This window comes from Camelina sativa, chromosome 17 (assembly GCF_000633955.1).
Source record: "Camelina sativa cultivar DH55 chromosome 17, Cs, whole genome shotgun sequence".
In the NCBI taxonomy this organism is placed as follows: domain Eukaryota; kingdom Viridiplantae; phylum Streptophyta; class Magnoliopsida; order Brassicales; family Brassicaceae; genus Camelina; species Camelina sativa.
In genome coordinates this window covers 5562641-5581652 of record NC_025701.1, presented here as the reverse complement: position 1 = coordinate 5581652, position 19012 = coordinate 5562641, and the positions used below count along the sequence as shown (strand labels likewise).

At 34.6% G+C, this 19012-nt stretch overlaps 3 protein-coding genes and 1 long non-coding RNA gene across 8 annotated transcripts; 2 read left to right on the top strand and 2 right to left on the bottom strand.

The window, feature by feature from the left end:
• On the top strand, positions 3849–6385 carry LOC104755504 (deoxyribodipyrimidine photo-lyase-like). The gene is made up of 9 exons (XM_010477906.2): positions 3849–4239; positions 4469–4809; positions 4902–5142; positions 5259–5416; positions 5502–5538; positions 5626–5684; positions 5770–5851; positions 5932–6003; positions 6107–6385. The coding sequence occupies exons 1-9, from the start codon at positions 3931–3933 to the stop codon at positions 6290–6292; spliced, it is 1485 nt and encodes a 494-aa protein (XP_010476208.1). The 5' UTR covers positions 3849–3930; the 3' UTR covers positions 6293–6385.
• Positions 6449–11876, bottom strand: LOC104755505 (SNARE-interacting protein KEULE). Its single transcript, XM_010477907.2, has 21 exons — positions 11574–11876; positions 10828–10886; positions 10641–10722; positions 10470–10548; positions 10329–10379; positions 10137–10233; positions 9985–10017; positions 9718–9843; positions 9452–9643; positions 9218–9301; positions 9030–9128; positions 8874–8950; positions 8566–8662; positions 8167–8292; positions 7982–8077; positions 7782–7901; positions 7628–7702; positions 7301–7500; positions 6992–7082; positions 6800–6889; positions 6449–6701 (listed from the first exon to the last, which is right to left on the bottom strand). The coding sequence occupies exons 1-21, from the start codon at positions 11647–11649 to the stop codon at positions 6648–6650; spliced, it is 2004 nt and encodes a 667-aa protein (XP_010476209.1). The 5' UTR covers positions 11650–11876; the 3' UTR covers positions 6449–6647.
• On the top strand, positions 14276–16060 carry LOC104755503. Of its 5 annotated transcripts, none has more exons than XR_762234.2 (6): positions 14276–14412; positions 14566–14703; positions 14927–15105; positions 15254–15349; positions 15661–15752; positions 15849–16060. It is a non-coding gene; the product is annotated as an uncharacterized LOC104755503 (long non-coding RNA). The 5 variants fall into 5 exon arrangements; XR_762231.2 differs by having other exon boundaries at positions 15516–15752; XR_762232.2 differs by having other exon boundaries at positions 15460–15752.
• Positions 16608–18616, bottom strand: LOC104755502 (phosphopantothenate--cysteine ligase 1). Its single transcript, XM_010477903.2, has 9 exons — positions 18417–18616; positions 18220–18337; positions 18083–18127; positions 17874–17959; positions 17738–17790; positions 17590–17649; positions 17334–17435; positions 17126–17245; positions 16608–17044 (listed from the first exon to the last, which is right to left on the bottom strand). Exons 1-9 carry the CDS (start codon positions 18544–18546, stop codon positions 16805–16807), a joined length of 954 nt encoding a protein of 317 aa, XP_010476205.1. The 5' UTR covers positions 18547–18616; the 3' UTR covers positions 16608–16804.

Below are 19012 nucleotides of genomic sequence, written 5' to 3'. Positions count from 1 at the left end.
GTAATTTGTAACTATGGTGATTGAACAAGGGTGGAACCCCAAAAGTAGAAATCAATAATTATATTTATACCCCACAAATAGCAAAGTATTCTACTTTTCTAAAAAAATGAAAAAAAAAAATACACTTTTGTTTTCCTCCTTGTAAAATTTTGAACTTTCTAGCTAGGCATTATATTCACCTCACCCACCTCCTCGAGTAGCTGATATAACAAAAACAAAAAAAAAACAATCAAAACTTAAATCAGGTAATTAATCAAAAAAACCTTATTAGAATATATATACATCGGCGTTCACTTTGTACGTTATCGTTGATAGAAACGTAAGCTTTTTTTGTTGTCTATGATTAAATAAGATACTATCTGTATTCGTGAAAAAAGAGGTGACATAGTACTGTAATTATGTACTAATATAATTATAACAAAAATAAAGTTATTGTAATTATTGGTTTGGTATTTTTCACCATTTTGGTGGTGAGGCAGAACTTCCTGTCGGCAATGCTGACTTCTCACCAAATCTCTCTCGACTTATATGGACTATGAGTATTTTGATTTTCTTTTTTACGTTAAAAGGTTTAATAAAGCTAAAAGGAGAAATAAAATGAAGAATAATCTTATGTGATTTGAATGAGGACAACGTCTTCTTCTTTTAATACGCAATAATAATCAGTAGAACAAATTTCAAATGTTGTTTTAAGAAAACCAAATATTGATTTGTATATCGTAGTGCATATATAATGATAATAATATTCAGTAAACAAATACCATAGTGCACATTCTTCTTATAGAAATATATGGCATTAGGTATGATCGTTTTCTAACGTATAGTATTACGTATGTTTTGCGTAAAAGATCTATAACAATCATTGCAATGGGTGTATACCTTTTTCGTTTATAAATATGTCTATAGGATTTATATTGCATCTATATGAACTAATGTGATTACATTACATGTATCCAGCTTGATGGTTAAACTTTAAAAAAGATGCATCAACACAATAACAAAACTGTTATACGTGTAACCAAAAAAAAAAAAAATTAGCTGTATTTAGGGCATTTGATTGCGCTACTGAATAATATCTACCACGTGGCAAGATCAGTGGCTCAGAGATGATTGCATTCGTGTGCGGTGGACGCTTGATTTCATAATCTACAAACTATCCAGTATTATTGATACACGTGTCTTTGTCTACGAAATTCCACGTTGTATGAGTAGCAGCAGATAAATTGTCTCCCATCAGTAAAGAAACAAACTACGTCGTTTTGCACTGACAAAGTTCTGAATGTTTTTTATACTCGTGTCTACTGGCACGTGCGGTCAAACCGTCTCTGTATTTGACCACTGGATACATAGAACTCCGCAGTTTTCTTTATGATGCAACTGACGTCATTTAGTATTTTGAAACATATAACATGGATTTTTAAAATGATTACCGATCGATTTGAAAAATCCTTTATGGTTATAGTATAGAGTTAAGAGTAAGCTTTGGGTAGACGACATAACGAATGATAACAACCACATTGCGGACACTAAAACATCATTTTGATTTGTAATTATTAAAGCTAGCAATCTTTAGAAAACATGATCAGTTTTTTTTTTGCCACAGATATTGCAAATTAAAATAATCTTAGCGCAACTATCTCGCGATCAATGTTTTAATTGGTTTGAGAACTATGTAATTTTTCTCTAACTTAATAATAGTGTTCGACATTTTTTTTTTGTTACTCAAGTTCAAATAAGAACCTACATATGGTTATATATTGATGTTAACCAAAATGTTAGTTTTATAAACCCTTTAACAAAAAAGGAAAAAAAGAAAGATGTTAGTTTATTTCGAGCACCTCAAATAATCTGCAAATAAGTTCCATTTTCATGTAATATTGTTGTTATCTTTTTGATTGTAATTATATATTTGAAAAATTAATACATATCATACTGGTAAAGGTTTCATTAGCTAGTGGTATATATATATACACTATCAATGATCAACACAAACCATAAAACGATTCTGTTAAAAAAAAATTATGGTTTTATAGTATAAATGTATATTTTTGTAATCTATTTTTTAAATTTTATTTTGATGTTATGATTACATTTTTTTTCTAATGGCTGTATTATGATACATTGGCTAAACCATAGGTGGTTTTGTCATGGTAGATGGAAAGTAAATACAAATAAGTCAAACATATACAGTACATGTAATCTAATAATGTATTACTATTATTTAATTCCTTGATTATCAGCTTTTGTCTGCCTATAAAGTTGATAAATTGAAAATCAGGTATATAAGACAATGATTCTGTGCAGTGCTAGGGGCTGTCATTAGGGTCTTATAATATAATTAACCCACACCCAACCCCAAGTGTCTTTGTTCTAATTAAAATTTTGTATGTAAAAGACTGGAATAGCCTCAGTTTCATGAGTCTAGAAATCCATGGGTAAGGTCAATATAATCATTTACGTATATCTTAGTTTCTTTTATTACATTTAAATAATGTAAATTTTGGTATAGCTGAGGTCAAATAAACTTTTAACTACTGAATCGAATCAGAAATTAAGATATGGTAGGTATGCTTATAGACTAATACTAATAGTACAGGTAAATCTAAGGAATGCAAATTTTGGAATCTGTAAAAAAAAAAAAAAATCACTAAGTTAGATCAAATAATGGTAATTGTGGGAATAACCAATCTTCTGAGCACATTTGTTATTGTTTATATATCTGTTTAAATACCAAATACATGTTGTTCACCCACTATGGACGAATCGTGTTAATATATTAGTATGTGTTTAATTAATTACCATGCTTTTTATAAAAAAATAAAAATCAGTGAGGTCATATTAATGAAAGTGAAATACTATTAATCATGAATTTTGTTCTTATGATAGGCTATCCATAATAATGAATTTAATTATTAGGGACAGTTTGTGGAAAGAGCGATTATCATTCCTCATGATGTGATATAAAATGAAAAACTTAATACAGTAACAGTACGTATAAAAACTAAAAAAAAAAGCATAATGATAAAAACAGAAGGTATGTTTTCCAATTATGTATTAAAGATATTACAATGAGTAAACCCTAGATAAGCACGATTGAGAGCATGTGAAGGAATAATTTGATCTAAGTTTCTTTTTAATTTAAAGGGCATGATGAACCAAGACTATATAGGTCAATTAATCCATATATTCTTCTTTTCTTTTTTTCATCATTAATCAGCACCATCATATAAATTTGATTCGTTAAAAAAGACTTACTTACACGTTTATCTTCTTAGCAATTCAGAATAAACAATTCCAAGAAATCAAATGATTTGTTAGGATGTTCTTGACCACAACGCACACACATATTCATGGATTCAAATATAGAAGAACGTCATAAAGAACATGTATACACAGTAACACATACTACACACATTACAAACCAAATATAATGGGGTAGTAGAAATAAGACGATCATGTTAAAAACGGCGATTATTTTTAGTGATTTCATTATAATTACACTTTGATACACATATTAAAGATAGATTCTGTGTACTATCAAAGTGAAGACTAGAATAACTTGCATAGAATATAACTAATCACTAGGGTCAGGTACATATCTCACATGGTTGTGGATTCAAGAAATTAACCACAATCGAATATTTGTGTTTACTCTTCTATTAGTATGCTTCTGAAGAGTAAACCATTAATTTTTATGTTTACGACTTACGAAGAATCTCGTGAATAGGCGAAGTAAGGTAAGCAATAGGAAACTCACACGTGTCAAGAGTGTAGATCATCCACGTAGATCAAATTTAAACCACAAACTCAAACAGTGCATTGTTGTCTTCCCTCCATTTTTTCGAAGACGTCGCGCGCTTCGTCGTTTAAGCATCCTCCGCCTTCGCACATTAGTGGGAATCCGAAAAGATCTAGTCTCTTCTTCTCCGTATGGCGTCGTCAATCTCGGTTCAAACGGGTCGGATCCGGGTCTTAAAGAAAGGCTCATGGCAACCGTCGGATCAAACGGTGGGTCCTGTAGTTTACTGGATGTTTAGGGATCAACGGTTGAGAGATAACTGGGCGTTGATTCACGCCGTCGATTTGGCGAACAGAACCAACGCGCCGGTGGCCGTCGTGTTCAATTTGTTCGATCAATTTCTGGGCGCAAAGGCGAGGCAATTAGGGTTTATGTTAAAGGGTTTGCGCCAGCTTCACCGTCAAATCGATTCTCTTCAAGTTCCGTTTTTTCTATTACAGGTGAGTTCAGAGCTCGATCTCACATCAAACCCAATTTAAAATTTCAGGAATCATAGAGGAAAAAGTTAGGTTTTTTTACGTTCTTGTTATCTATGGGAATGAGATGGTAGATGAAGCGATTTAGACTTTGATTATTAACTTTAGAATTTGATAGGTTTTATTGAATTTTAGCTGTAAAGTTTTGTTCTTTACTTATCTCAAGATGAGCTTTACGATGTAACAATTTCAGGGAGATGCAAAGGAGACAATCCCTAATTTCATAGAAGAGTGTGGAGCTTCACATCTGGTTACTGATTTCTCTCCTTTACGAGAAATCAGGAGTTGTAAAGATGAGGTTGTTAAGAGAACTAGTGAGTCATTAGCGATACATGAGGTTGATGCTCACAATGTAGTTCCAGTGTGGGCTGCTTCTGGTAAATTGGAGTACAGTGCTAGAACTATACGGGGTAAGATCAACAAACTACTACCTGATTACCTCATTGAGTTTCCTATACTCGAACCGCCAACGAAGAAGTGGGCTGGGATGGTGGATAAGGTGGATTGGGATAGTCTCATTGATAAAGTTGTAAGGTTAGGTGCTGTTTAATCTGTTTAATAACGCCTGCTTCATATATGGTTCTTTAAGATTTGAGAGTTCTATGGTGATTATGATTTGTGGATAGGGAGGGTGCAGAAGTTCCTGAGATTGAATGGTGTCTGCCAGGAGAAGATGCGGGGATGGAAGTATTGATGGGGGCTAAAGATGGGTTCTTGACGAAAAGGTTGAAGAATTATTCAACGGACAGGAATAATCCAGTGAAGCCGAAAGCACTCTCTGGTCTCTCTCCTTATCTACATTTCGGGCAGATATCGGCTCAGCGATGTGCCTTAGAGGCACGTAAAGTCCGGACTACTTCCCCTCAGGTTCATAAGCCAATCATACTTTGAATGTTTATACGTGGGCAGTTTTCTCTGTTTGTTGTTAATGTTACCTCTTGTTCACGCTCTTAGTTTGGTATTTGCATGTTTGTCCATTACAGGCGGTAGACACATTCTTGGAAGAAATGATTGTGCGAAGAGAACTCTCCGATAATTTTTGCTACTATCAACCTCATTATGATTCTTTGGAAGGAGCTTGGGAGTGGGCACGCAAGTCATTAATGGATCATGCTTCTGATAAGAGGGAACACGTTTACTCGTACAGTCCTTTACTCCTAGTTTCTTTTGGAAATAAAATCTTCCTTTATCTTCTATATTTACCTTCAAGGGTATTAATATTGTAGGCTGGAGCAGTTAGAGAAGGGACAGACAGCAGATCCTGTAAGTCACTAATTTCTCGTCGCATAGTTTGTCTGTAGCTTTGATTTTCATTTGCATTTCATGCGTTATTTTGTTGAATCTTGACAGTTATGGAATGCTTCACAGTTAGAGATGGTTTATCAAGGGAAAATGCACGGTTTCATGAGGTAAGTAAAATCATAACTAGATCTTTGACTGTGCTATATAAAGCAAAGATGGTATTAAGTGACATTTATCAACATTACATTGCAGAATGTATTGGGCGAAGAAAATTCTAGAATGGACCAAGGGACCTGAAGAGGCTCTCTCAATATCCATCTATCTAAATAACAAGGTTTGCTTCCAACTTAATTTCATTCTGACCCTTTTCGTTTTGTATCCACGGATCTACCACATATCCTTGTGTTGATGTAGTATGAGATCGATGGTCGTGACCCTAGTGGATATGTTGGGTGTATGTGGTCTATATGCGGCGTTCATGATCAGGTTCTTTCGTTTTCTCCTCTTACTTGACTAAAAGTGATAGTAGAATAGATTGGAGAATATCATGCGTGTGATTAAATCTGATTCTTATTTTGATTCTTATTAGGGGTGGAAAGAGAGGCCGGTTTTTGGGAAGATACGGTACATGAATTACGCGGGTTGCAAAAGGAAATTCAACGTGGACAGTTACATCTCTTATGTCAAGAGTTTGGTGTCAGTAACAAAGAAGAAGAGGAAAGCTGAAGAACAGCTCACCAAAGACTCTACTAATCCGAAGATAGTTAGTGTTTAGTTCAACTTTGAATGCCTTGGTGTTTGTTACTTGTTAGACTACATTTGTGTTGTATTGTAATGAATGATTCACCATAAGAAATATTTAACTGAATGACGTACAAAAGATAAACTTTTGAAAAAGCAAAGAAGGATTTAAGTGATTTACACAATCGAATGTAACAAGACAATAGCCAAAGATCTAGAAGTCAACTTTATGAGTTGCTTTACATACTTATCCGACGACAAACAATACACTTACAGTGTCATGATCTCATAATCTGATAATTTTATCCTTTTTTTTTTGTTCACTTGGTTACAAATTAGATTGGGAGATAAGAGAACAAAGACAAGGATTTGATTTGAGATCTGGATTCTCATATTTGGAGATCGTCTATTGATAACTCATTTGCAGTCAGAAGCTTCAATTTCTGTGGGACACAAAGAGGAAAGAGAAGATTACTTAAACTGAGAGGATGATTTCAAAAGTTTCCCAGATGTCTCAATGTCAAGTATGTGTGTGGCTTACCGTTATGAACTGTGGAGGATCGTCGAGGCTTGTAGACCCAAGGATTACTTCTCTTTTGAGTTTTGTCGATAGTTTGTGGCATACTTTTAACTGAAAATCAAAGATTCCAGGAAATGTGATCAGCAACTATATCTGAATTTTATGGTTTGATTTGAGTTCCAACGATGAAAGTCGTCTATCATAGTTTCTAACCTCTGATCTAGTCGCTCCCCCAACAATGAACACAAATATTCTCTGTCCCATCTTCCTGAAATCGCTTGACGCATGTCTCAGTACCGAATCACTGCAAGAAAGAAAAAACAATTCAAGTTAAGAAGTTTCCTTTTCACTGTTCTAAAATGATGCGAGGAAGAACGAAAACTCTGCAAATGAACAATGAGACGCATAGTTTTAGGTGGCTTAGGGTTGCACTTTGCTAACACAAAGAAGTTATGAAGTTTGACAAACAACCCAACTTATGTTTAGGTTTTATTCATATTGGATTGTTTAAAAACAGTTTACCTTGAATATCCATCATCTGAACCTCGAGGTTTCGCCCATGTTGGTGTGCGTCTTGATCTCATGGACTGAGCAGCTTGACCTTGACTACTACTTGCTGCTGATGGAAGTGAAGTTGATCCATGGAAACTTGGGCTTGGTTCATTCATACATGGGAAATCCTCTTTTGGCAATTCTCCTTTGCTAAGTTTTTCGATGAGTTCCTGGCAAATTCCAGAATGAAAAAACAGTAAGCACACGAAAACTTGTATTATATGCTAAAATTTTTTAAAGTAGTGTCCTATGCAAGTCTTCTTAAGGAAAATTAACAAAGCCATTTGCGATTAGTACCTCAATCATGGGGTAAAACCGAGATAACTGCCATGCTGCTTCCTCTTGGCGCTCTTTCCTGACAGCTCGTTTTTTCTGCAGCCGTTAATAGGGAATATTAAGAAGATGTATATATTTTTGTATATAGGTGGAAGATTCGGAGAGAAGACGTTACCTTGTGAAGATCAAACTTCAAAGTGAAACCTCCCGAGATACTCTTTTTGGCATCGACAGCTGAACCAAGTAGTCTCATATTGTTTACCGCGGTCATGTCATCAGATGGGAGTTTGGCCAACTATAAACCAAAGCAATAAAGACTTAGATGGGGTGGATGGGAGTCAAACAAAGATCCAGAAGCACTAAGAGCCCAAGTACCTTCATTAGATTTAGACCCTTTTCACCTTCAAACTTTTCAGGGTAAATTGTTGCAAGGATCATCAACAGGCGTAACTTACCTTCACGGCTTGCCTCCTGTACATGAGTTAAAAAAAAATATAAAGCTCGACAGCTGAATGTCTCAATTTACAGTACTAAATAACCACTATTAACTGGATACGAACCTCTTGCGTACTCAAATATTTAATCACATCTTTCATCCCAGCATCACCAAAAACAAGGTCTTGTTCAAGTTGTCCAAGCTCCCGAAGACCCTGTTCTCTGATAAGGTCGTTGAGTTTTCTAGCAATCTGCAACGATAAGAAAGAGTTATATGCATTCGAAGCTCAGAGAAAAATAGCATAAGAAGCGGTAACTTTGGACATCTACAGACAGCTTTTAGACATTAAATCATGTGAAATGTTAACCAAATGATGCAGACTAATAGAGTACTTGTGTGTGGCACCACCATAAATTGAAAGTTATAGAATTTAAAGAAACGAACTAGAGGCTTATCACATTTGAAGTGGTGGTGGACGTAACAAGAAAAGACAAGGGAGCGGTGCACATAACTACCGAATTACCTCTACATGGAGCGAGAGCTTGTCAATTTGTTCACTGTACTGTGGCAACGCTTGAACCATCTTCTGCAGATCCCTTGTAGAAAGCTCACCTCCATCTCTAAAAAAGAGACGAATAAATTTGATTAGGGAGAGCAAAATTGAAAGTTCTTCTCCAATCAAATAAGTTATAGTACGTAGATCAACACAGAGTGTGATCAACCTGAACGACAAGAGGACAGAATCCAACAGTATAATCCGGTTCCACCAGTTCAGGGGAAGTGTAATAAATGCTCAATTTACATTTACTACAAAAATAAAGTAATACCTACCTCTTACCATGCTGAAGCTGAGCAGCTTTGTTTTTCGATAAGAAGTTAGTCATCTTGTCATGCAATCTTTCACTAGCCTGATCAAAAACACAGGTCAAGAGGATTAACTTTTTGTCCAATACCAAAGTGAAATAAAGACCTAGGCATCAGACTCACATCTGCTATATGTGCATGTCGAAGCTCTAGCCAAATAGGATCGTGTTCCTCCAAGAGCACATCTTTCTTCTCTGGTTGTCCGCCTGATTTGCTTGGAATCTAAAAACTAAAAGAACATCACATGGAGTATCCAGGAAGAGAGCCACCACAAGATCACAATATCTTATACAGCAAAGAAATGAACTTACCACATGTACATATTTGTTCCCTTGCATGTCCAGTAAATCGTGGCACATAGCATCATAAGTCCACTCATGTATAATAGGGGCAATCTAAACATTCAAAACAAGCAGATGCTACTAATCATATATCATATGTAGAGGAGAAAGCATGAGCGACATAAGTAAATGGATACAATCTTGAGTATTTAAAAAAAAAAAGGAAGGACTCATTAAATTTAAATCCAATGAACAGTTCTAAACCTGGTCTATGGATCTATCAAGGATGAGGAGCTCGCACGTTTCCGTCTGAGGGAAATTTTCAATCGATTGTTTATGTTTTGCCAGACAATTCCAGATTCCAGCTGCAAGCTTTGTGGGGATTAAATCGCGCAAAGTAGTCATTGTCAATGCATCAAGTGACTTTGCAGCTCGGTATCGTACTGCTGGAAATTCCTGTCACGTCCAAAATGATTCAGAAGAATCATCCGCAGATAATAGTCATTAAACGTCAGAAAAATGATTGGTACCCGTAGTGAAGCAAAGACCGTGGCAATTCGAGAAGCCATAACATTCAAACATGCATCGCCTTTTCGAGAAGTTTCTTCGTCACCGAAAAGATCCTCTAAAGCTCTCTCATGATCAGTGATGAAACCCTGTATAAGTTATGTTTCTATTTCAACCCTCTTTCACATCATGAAACATACACGAACAACATGATACCACATATGACACTGCATTTCAGACCATATGATAGAGAGTAATATAAAAGCGGCTAAAGTGCACAAACCAATTACCTGGCTATCAATAGCAAAAAACTCCAAATTCATCTGTAAAATAAAATTGAATGACAAGTTATCGATATGGATGTTATCACAGCTCTATAACACAGAATTGAATAGCAGCAATCAGTATACACTAGAAAGTATGATTTTTTTGCAATATACACCTCTCTCAATGCTCCAATCCGAGGTAACACACTCGAATCCTTTTTGATGTGACCAACCAGCTCCTTGGAAACCGGTGAACTGAAGAAAACAAATGCCCTTCACAGATGCAGAGGAACAAATAAGAAAATCAGTACTTTAAAGAGATTGTATCTAAGATAGATCAGATAACTATCAGGGAATCATTTCCTTACTTCTTGTACAAGGGTGATTTCCCAGACATGTCTGACAAGAACATGATGACGCTGATGAAGCAGAATCAAACATTAATACAAGAGGAAATAACAAATGCCACATTATTGGAACGCATCACAGGAGCATAAAAAATGAATTACTTCTCTTTAGTTGGCTGGATGAAATAAATCGCATCCATTGAAGGTAGAGGTTGTCTTCGTCTAAATATGTCTTCAACAACTACAGAGAAATGATAGCTTACGCCAATTAAGTTATTCCCAAAAAAAGCATCATATTGACCTAGAATATTTATAAAAATACTTCATTCTCACGTGAAACTCCTTCCTGTGTGATATCAGCCATTTTGCAGGCGTATGACATTATCTTGACAGTGAGTTTGTCCATGATTAGTACCTAAAATGCGAACAAGGAAGAAAATTAAGCCGAATGTTTAGGTAACAACCTAAAAGTGAACCACATAATCTGGGCAGCCCAAGGTGAAAGTAGACGAAAACATACCTTCCAGGTGGATTTTGAGCTCCCTGTCTTCGCAGATCTAAGCATCTCATACAAGAGTCCTGGGAAATAAAGAAATGTAAGCGATCAGATACACTACCAATAGAGAAAGCCTCACCAAAACTAATAGAGCCTTCAGAGAAAGGAGCAATGACAGCAGTCAAAGCTTCAGACCCAAGGATACATAACATGAACTACACACCCTGTAACTCTACAATGTAACTACAAAAAAAAATCCACAACCGTTCGTCTCAAAGCTTTTTTCTCAAACACTAAACAGAAGACCATGCCTGCCCTTCATTATACACAATACAACATCACAAACATGTCAACAGTTTCTGTTCCTAAGTGTCCGATAAGCAGCATTTGGTTAAAATGTATCACCATTTCAGCTCTATTGACATCTCCTTGAGAGAATCATGCTTGTCAATTCTAATATAAAATCCATAAACCTCATCTTAAATCTTAATTATAACCTTTTCGAACCCCAAATTCAAAAAAACTGTCCCAAATGCAAATTCCGAGACTAATTGAACTCAAAATTCCGAGACAACCTACACATTTCTCTTTCTCACGAACGTAGTACTCAGAATCAAAAATGAAACAATCAGAACTGGAAAATGAACTGCTCCGCAAAATTCGGAATCAGATATAGATCACGAGAATACAGAAAAAAAATCGACAAGTCAATCCGAATCAACGAGAGTCAAAAAATACATATAAAAATTGAAGATCGAGAAGGAACTCACGTTCACGAGTAATCTGCCGGAAATTCTTGTACTCGCCACCAGCCTGAGACGACGAATCGGAATCGGAGTACGACATAGCTGCGATCTGCCAATTTCTTCTTCAGAACTTCTTAAAATCTCCTCCAGTCAAAATCTCCGATCGACGGATCGAACAAAGAAGATTGACCGGAGACAAAGAGAGAGAGACGAAGAAGATCGCGAACTAATCAAAAAAAAAATTGTAGAGAGAAACGACAAATGACCGAGACGAAGACCGATGAAGAAAGCTCTAATTTCTTTTTTATTGTTGTCGTTGTTGTTTCTCTTTCTCTGCCCCTCTCCAATAAAAACTTTTTAATTTTAACTCAAACAAAATTATTTAAATTAAAATTATCTCTCTCGAAAACCGCGGTGAAGACCGTGTTGACCCGAACCGGCGGTTTGAATCGGTAAACCCAACTTCGAACCTTCATTTGTGGACTGAGTCAGTCAGTCTTATTAAGATGATAAATACAGTAAAACCTCCCTGATTTAATACTTTATAAATTTATAAATTTTGCTGGTTCTAAATTGGGTCAGTATGAAAAATAGCAAAAGTTGATAAGACAAGAAGATCTTGAATGATTACAAGTTTTTTAGTAGATTTTGCTTTTGGTTTTTCAAAAAATATAATTTACTGTCATTCAAGATTTTATCAAATTGGTTTCTCTAAAAATTAGGGAATCTAGTTTTTGGGAGATTTTAAGCATTTATAAAGAAAACCCATCTTATACTAGTGTTTCTAATCCTGAATGTTTTCTTTTTCCATTTTTCAAAATTTATTATTATTATTTTTTTGCTTTTTATACTACTTTCTAACAAAAAACCAGAAACCAAATATTTAGAAACCAAAAACTAAAATCTAAAAACCAAAAGCTAAAATCCAATTTAAAAACTCATTTCATTCATGGCCTAAGATAATAATATTTTTGAAATTTTCTTGTAAATTATAGTTCCAATAATATCATAAATTGATAATCATGTAATGTTACATATATATATATATATATATATACACTAATATACTAATGTATGTTTTCAAATTTTGTTTTTTTTTCCAAAGCTAATATCTATAAAACAATTGTTATGTTATATTTTCAAACTATAATGTCATAAAAAGTAACTAATTTTTTAAAAATTTAAAATATTTAGATATGCATTACTTTCATTTTGATAGTTTTATAGACTATTAAAATACAACAATTGATATTATTATCCATAAATTTGAATTTATGTATGCCATGTGTATAAGTGATACTGTTTATAATATTTGTAATTTATGCTCACTAATGATTTCTAAATATTAAAAATTCATTTCTAAAACCTTAAAATTTATAACATCCAAAAGTCTTTTTTTTTTTTTGCTAAAGTTGTCTCAACTAATAATTTTCAAGAATTTAAACAATTAAAAAATATATATATATCTATAAATTAATATTTATTATTTTATAATATAAAATAATAAATATTAATTTATCTAATTTATAGATAAATTAATATTACTATAAATTAAAAAAATGTTATAGTCCTAATAATATTAATTTATAGAGGTTTTACCAGTAAATAAGTTTGTTTATAAATGATTCAGTTGATATTGAAAATATAATTTGGTGGAGCACACTCATCACAGAGTTCTTTTAGTTTCTTTTATAAACTACATGATTTATTAGAAGACGTGTACTAACTAAGTGACAAGTAAAAATAAGCTTAATCTAATGCAATTAGTTGGCTATTTTGTGCATCATTATTTGGTAAATACTAGTAAATATTCTACTTCTAATTGAAATTCTGGCTTTTGTGAAATACAAATATTTACGATTCAATATAACTCTCATTGATCTAATTGGTTTATGATAAAATTGGAAATCCAAATGATTTAAGTGACAACATGACAGAATGTCAAATAGCAAATTCAAAGCTATTTTATTCTTACTTGACTGATCATAAAATAAGCTGTACAAAAGTTGTATACTAACTAATGTATGTTGTGGTTGTCAAAAAAAAAAACCTAATGTATGTTGTGCATCAAAATTTAATTATGTACATGGATGTGGGATCCTGTGTCAAACTAATTATCTTTTGCATGAATGATTCTGATAGGAAATTTAAATTTTAAAGCATATATTACTAACCAAAATATTCAGATTAGAATCATTTGAAAGTATATTATAATTATTATATCAGGTGTAATTTTTGAAAGGCTTCTTGTGTTGTATGTGTCATTGTTATCTTATAAAAATGACAATATCATTTTTTACGTTAAAAAATAACAAGATTTATCAGATACTTTATTAGTTTGAATGATTCTTGATTAAATGATTAAAACATTAGCGTTAGATGTAAGTTTTTTGAAACTAAAATTTAGTTTACAAATGAATCAGTTGATCTATGTAATTATAATTTGGTAGAGCACGATGTCTTAGTTAAGACGTGTACTAAGTGAGTAAAAATAAATTAAGCTTAATCTGACTGATCATAACATAAGCTTAATCTGATAATGCATTGTTTGTATGTAATCCACCGTTGATCATGTTATTGATTTTTTTTTTTTTCCAATTCCGGTTCATGGAGAAAACGCTCGATAACCAAAAACCGGAAAATGTTAAAAGAAACAAACCGGTCGGTTATAAGGAATTGATTTCTAGGATTTTTAAGGTTTTGACTGACGGTTGACTCAGGGCGGACTTCTCTGCTTTGGTTAACACAGATCAAAGCTAGCTTCTCTTTTTACCTCTTTGCTCGTTTATCTCACCATCATTCTTCAGCTTCGTTCTCTGTTAAATTTTACAGTTAAGGAATTGGAATCAGTGGGTGTAACCGTGTAAGTAATGGAATCGAAAGCTTCTAACTTTTTATTCGAATTGTGTTTTTTGTTTTTTTTTTTTCTCAATTAGATAGCAAAGCCTATGACTTTTGGCTTTACTATAAGCTAAAACCTGTGCGTGCTTGATTGAATTTTGGTTTGGGCTTTAAGGTTAGGTAACAAAAAGAAACTGGTGCGAGGATGAGGACGAAGGTAGACGAACGTAGATAGTTAATCTTCATCACACTTTGTCAAAATCGTGTGGTCAAGTGTGCTATGGTGCTACATGAACAGGCTCGACATTAGCAGGTTCGATTTTTAGACTAAATTAGATATTTGCCAAAGTTAAAGCTTTTACCTGAAACCTTGTTATTAAGAGCTTAATTGAAGCCTAGTTAATGGGTTAACACATTCTTTAGTGTGAGTTTCTTTTGGTCTTTCCATGTCGAGAATGATGGAACCTTACTTTGTGAACTATTTTACGCATATTTATTTTCTTTCACGTTTAATTTTGTGTCTTTGATACAATCAGATTTTGAAGCTCTAACTCCAAATCTACTAGCACGAACAATAGAGACGGTTGAAGGGGGTGGTCTAAAACTGTCTTTGCTTATGGTCCTGACCAGTCGCAAGGGATTTTTGTGAAGAGTTTAAAGGAAATAAACTTCTTAAGAGCAGATCTCATCTTCAGCACCCATAGTGAAGACGCAGGTAACTTTGAGATTTTCCACCCATACTAAAACAGTTTCACTATCGTAGAACACTTTAGACTTTCAGTGTTGGGAGCTTTGGACTCTCAGTGTTGCATGGGTAACAAAAATGTCTTGTTCAATAATCAATGATTGCCCTTATTGTGCAGGGTACTGAATACTGATTCAGGCGTTGACACGTATTTTGGCCTGTGCACTTAACCTGGTCAGGACTCAGGAGCTCCGGGAGCCGTATCGATTTTAAGGTAACACTTGAAAACTCCCCATATCACCGCTTATTTGAAAAAAAGCACTAAGTTGGGTTAATCAAAGATAAAAAAAAGGGCCATACCATGACTGATTCAGTTATGTCTAGGTTGATCTCTTCCCAGCAAATCATTCAATAAAAAACAGGTCATAAATTCATCACAGGTGTATCCAAGGGATATATATCTATGCATTTGGACTCATAGCCTGGACGGGAAATGTGTTGAACAGAAGGGATGAATATGATATAATACATTGTTGGTAAAGAAAGAAAAACAGATATAGTTTTTATATGCCATGGAAACCGCAGGTTGAGATTGCTAGCAGAATCCAAAGGCTATCGAATTTGATGACACTGGACTATTCCCGGCTACTCACACTCGCAGATCTGGTGGTAACCGGGTAAGGGAGACAATCCAAACACGACTTATGTTTCTTTTTATGGTTTTAAAGTGAATGGATGATGATTTTGAAGCTGTGATTATGTTTCTTTTTCAGGGTGCTAGAGGAACCGATTTCTTTGGATTTCCTTGGTTAAAGCCACACGAGAGGAATCTTTAAAGGACTCACCTAAGGAAAAGCCTTTGGTTGTTGAAGCTAAAGAACAAATAATTTTCTTTTGCTCGTTTTGAATAGGTTCTGTAGTTTTTGTAACTACTATATATCCTGGACAACTGAATTAGATGTTATGATGTTTTGTATATCTTTAAGGTTTAAACTCATAAAGCTTATGATACTGAGGAAACAACTTGTTGGGTTTCAGACTTTCAAATTTATTTTTCAATTTCTAAATTATTAAATACACGTGTCATAAGCTGTTTGGTTTTAGTGTGGAAATAAGAGTGTCAAAGTCCCACATCGGAAAGATTGTAGAAAAACAAAGTTCTTTATATAGGGACAGAAACCATCAATGGTCACGACCTTACTTGAACAGGATCTGTTCTATAGGCTCGTACCTCTGTTTCCTTGATTTCTAAGGAGACAGGCCCTTAACCCTGGTTGATGAACCATGACCGTGCGATCAGAGCGTGATTAACGGCTACGATCGTCCTCGGACGCATCCGGTGCTGTAGAGGATCGTTACTCGGCTCGGTTCTACCTTGCCGGGGTGGTCGCACGGCGGTCTGACAGGTTCCTTTTTTTTTTCTCTCTCAGACGTTTCTTTTTACAATTTCACCCTCAAAACTTTTATTTTGTTGACCCGAACCGGCGGTTTGAATCAGTAAACCAAACTTAAAACCTTCATTGTGGACTAAGTCAGCCTTAACAGGATAGATAGGTTCGTTCATTTATTTGTTGAAAGTATTTGAATCAAATACTCCATTCTAGGATCAGTTTATTCATATAGCCCGAACATGAGAAAAGACAAAAAAAAACATAAGCTCATCATACACATATCCACATCCAACACGTCTGTGAAAGATTGAAACTTCTCTCGTCTTAGAAGGAGATGATCAAGTGTGAGATTCTTTGATGTAAGTTGAGTGTCGATCTACGATGAGACGAATGAGATTATCTTCTACAATAGATTCAGGCTTGCCGGGATCACGTCTCACCACGACGTTACCACTGCTTGAAACAACCACAACCTCTTCCTTGCGTGTTGACAGCTCATTGGCTACAACTGCGTGAACTTTGTACTTTTGTAGAGCCTTTGTAGCCTTCTCTATCAATATCTTTGAGTCTGTCTCAAGCTGGGGATACAGAATTCCGTATCAATTATCGAATTTTGAAGAATTTAATACAAGTGAGACTAGAGGAGAGAAACATTTGACCTTGAATGATATGCAGAAAGCCTTTGGAGCCCAATTTGATCTCAAGACTGAAAGCATTTTAGGGACTTGAGCTAGTCTTATGTCCAAAGGACCAGATCCTGATTGTATTTTGTGCTCTGTCTAGTTTCACCAGAAATATATAAACTATTATTAGACACAAGAACTATGTAGCCATAATTAATCACAAGGGATATGAGACTCTTCTTACCATGCTATTCCATGGCACATAGAAGTCAGATACAGCAGCAGCAAGATAAAACATTGAACATGAACCGACATCTTTCAATGCCGTTGCCATCAACCGTAACATCTGTTTGTATCCCCAATATTAACCAGAAACATTCACAAAACAGAAAGTAATTTTCAGTTGCAGCTCTGTTGAAGAGAAATTCTATTGGTTTGTTTGGGTCGTCAAGACAAAACAAGAAAGATAAACTAAAGTAGCTGGTCTAAGATTCAAGAACCTGGAGATATTCATATATGGTTGAGAACGGGAGTTTTAGTAAACGACCTTCTTCTACTGCCTGCAATGTTAATTTGCAAGGTTACTACACAAACTCAAAACAAGAAACAGAAAAAAATAATAACTTTTTGTAAAAGAAAAACACATACAGCTTGCTGGTCCATAACAGCCATCTTGACAGCTTCAGAATGAGACTCATGAACTGAAAATACAATCAAAAGATGAGCAAAGATACATAAGTACACATCAAGATAAAGATTGAGAAAAGAGAGTGTAATGAAGAACCTCGAATGCTTTTGGCATCCGGAAACTCAAAACATTCAAGGAATGGATCATCGGGAAGAGATCGGCAAAACGGTTGGCAAGTTCCCCTAAAAGACCACATAAAATAAAACCAATATCAAGAAGCAAATCTAATACCACTCATTACCAGCAAATCTAATACCACTCATCATCTTTCAGCAATACACAATTATAAAACTAGAGTTACATACCTCCTATACAGAAAGATCACAGCATATCCAGCCTTAACGAAGTTCCTTAAAATCAAAAATCCAATTTTGTATTCAAGAATCTTTTTTGCCATACGATTTTAGAATTAATTTGAAATGAAAAGACTCAAAACTCTTACTCAGTAGACGCAGCACCTCTATTGCCAGAGCTGAAATTATCGATATACCTTACACATCTTTGCTCCAATGGAACTGTAGTTCCACCTGAAGTCACACACACGATCCTCCTCTTTTCTCCTGAAAAAAATATATTAAAACGCATCTATAAATCATCCAGAAATCAAAATGTCACACATATATACAATTCTGATCTCACCTTGGCGCGAAGTATTCAGCTCAATGAACTGATTAAGCTTCGCTACGATCTCTTCCTTGTTCTTCAGAGGTGGTGATGATTCGAAAAACGAACTGATCTCATCTTCCACTAACCCAGAGATCGAACTCATTTCAATCCAAATCGCAATCAGAATTAGTGAACTACTCTGATCTGAGTAATGATTGGAAGAACAAACAAAAAAAAAATTGATGTTGGGCTTTTATATTGTGAACTGATTTCTTGTTGGTATATATTGGGCCTAATAACGGCCCATAGTGATATTACCCGCGGAAATTAGCAAATGAGAGTACAACTTATTTATAACAAGACTTTGAGAAGTTATATATAAGAAGATTATGTTTGTAATTATAAATGCATGCATGATCCACGTAACGACAACCATTAGATGCCACAATGAACAAAACAAATGTAATCAAATCCAAGATATAACGAAACCAACGAGAAAATGCCAATATTTTACTTTAGACTCTTTCTTCAATCTCTTTGACAACAAACAACAACAACAAATCTTCACAAACCAAGTTAATTCTTAATTATATCCTTGAAGAAGTCATGAAATAAACAGTTTTAAAATA

Coding starts and splice junctions, on each gene's coding strand:
- LOC104755505 (XM_010477907.2), bottom strand. CDS start 11,649: ATGTCGTACTCCGATTCCGATTCGTCGTCTCAGGCTGGTGGCGAGTAC. Junction 10,887..11,573: donor CCGGCAGATTACTCGTGAAC/GTGAGTTCCTTC, acceptor TTTATTTCCCAG/GACTCTTGTATGAGATGCTT. Junction 9,129..9,217: donor GGAACAAATATGTACATGTG/GTAAGTTCATTT, acceptor TTTAGTTTTTAG/ATTCCAAGCAAATCAGGCGG.
- LOC104755504 (XM_010477906.2), top strand. CDS start 3,931: ATGGCGTCGTCAATCTCGGTTCAAACGGGTCGGATCCGGGTCTTAAAG. Junction 5,143..5,258: donor TCCGGACTACTTCCCCTCAG/GTTCATAAGCCA, acceptor TGTCCATTACAG/GCGGTAGACACATTCTTGGA. Junction 5,539..5,625: donor AGGGACAGACAGCAGATCCT/GTAAGTCACTAA, acceptor GAATCTTGACAG/TTATGGAATGCTTCACAGTT.
- LOC104755502 (XM_010477903.2), bottom strand. CDS start 18,546: ATGAGTTCGATCTCTGGGTTAGTGGAAGATGAGATCAGTTCGTTTTTC. Junction 18,128..18,219: donor AGAGGTGCTGCGTCTACTGA/GTAAGAGTTTTG, acceptor TTTGATTTTAAG/GAACTTCGTTAAGGCTGGAT. Junction 17,045..17,125: donor CTTTCTGCATATCATTCAAG/GTCAAATGTTTC, acceptor CTGTATCCCCAG/CTTGAGACAGACTCAAAGAT.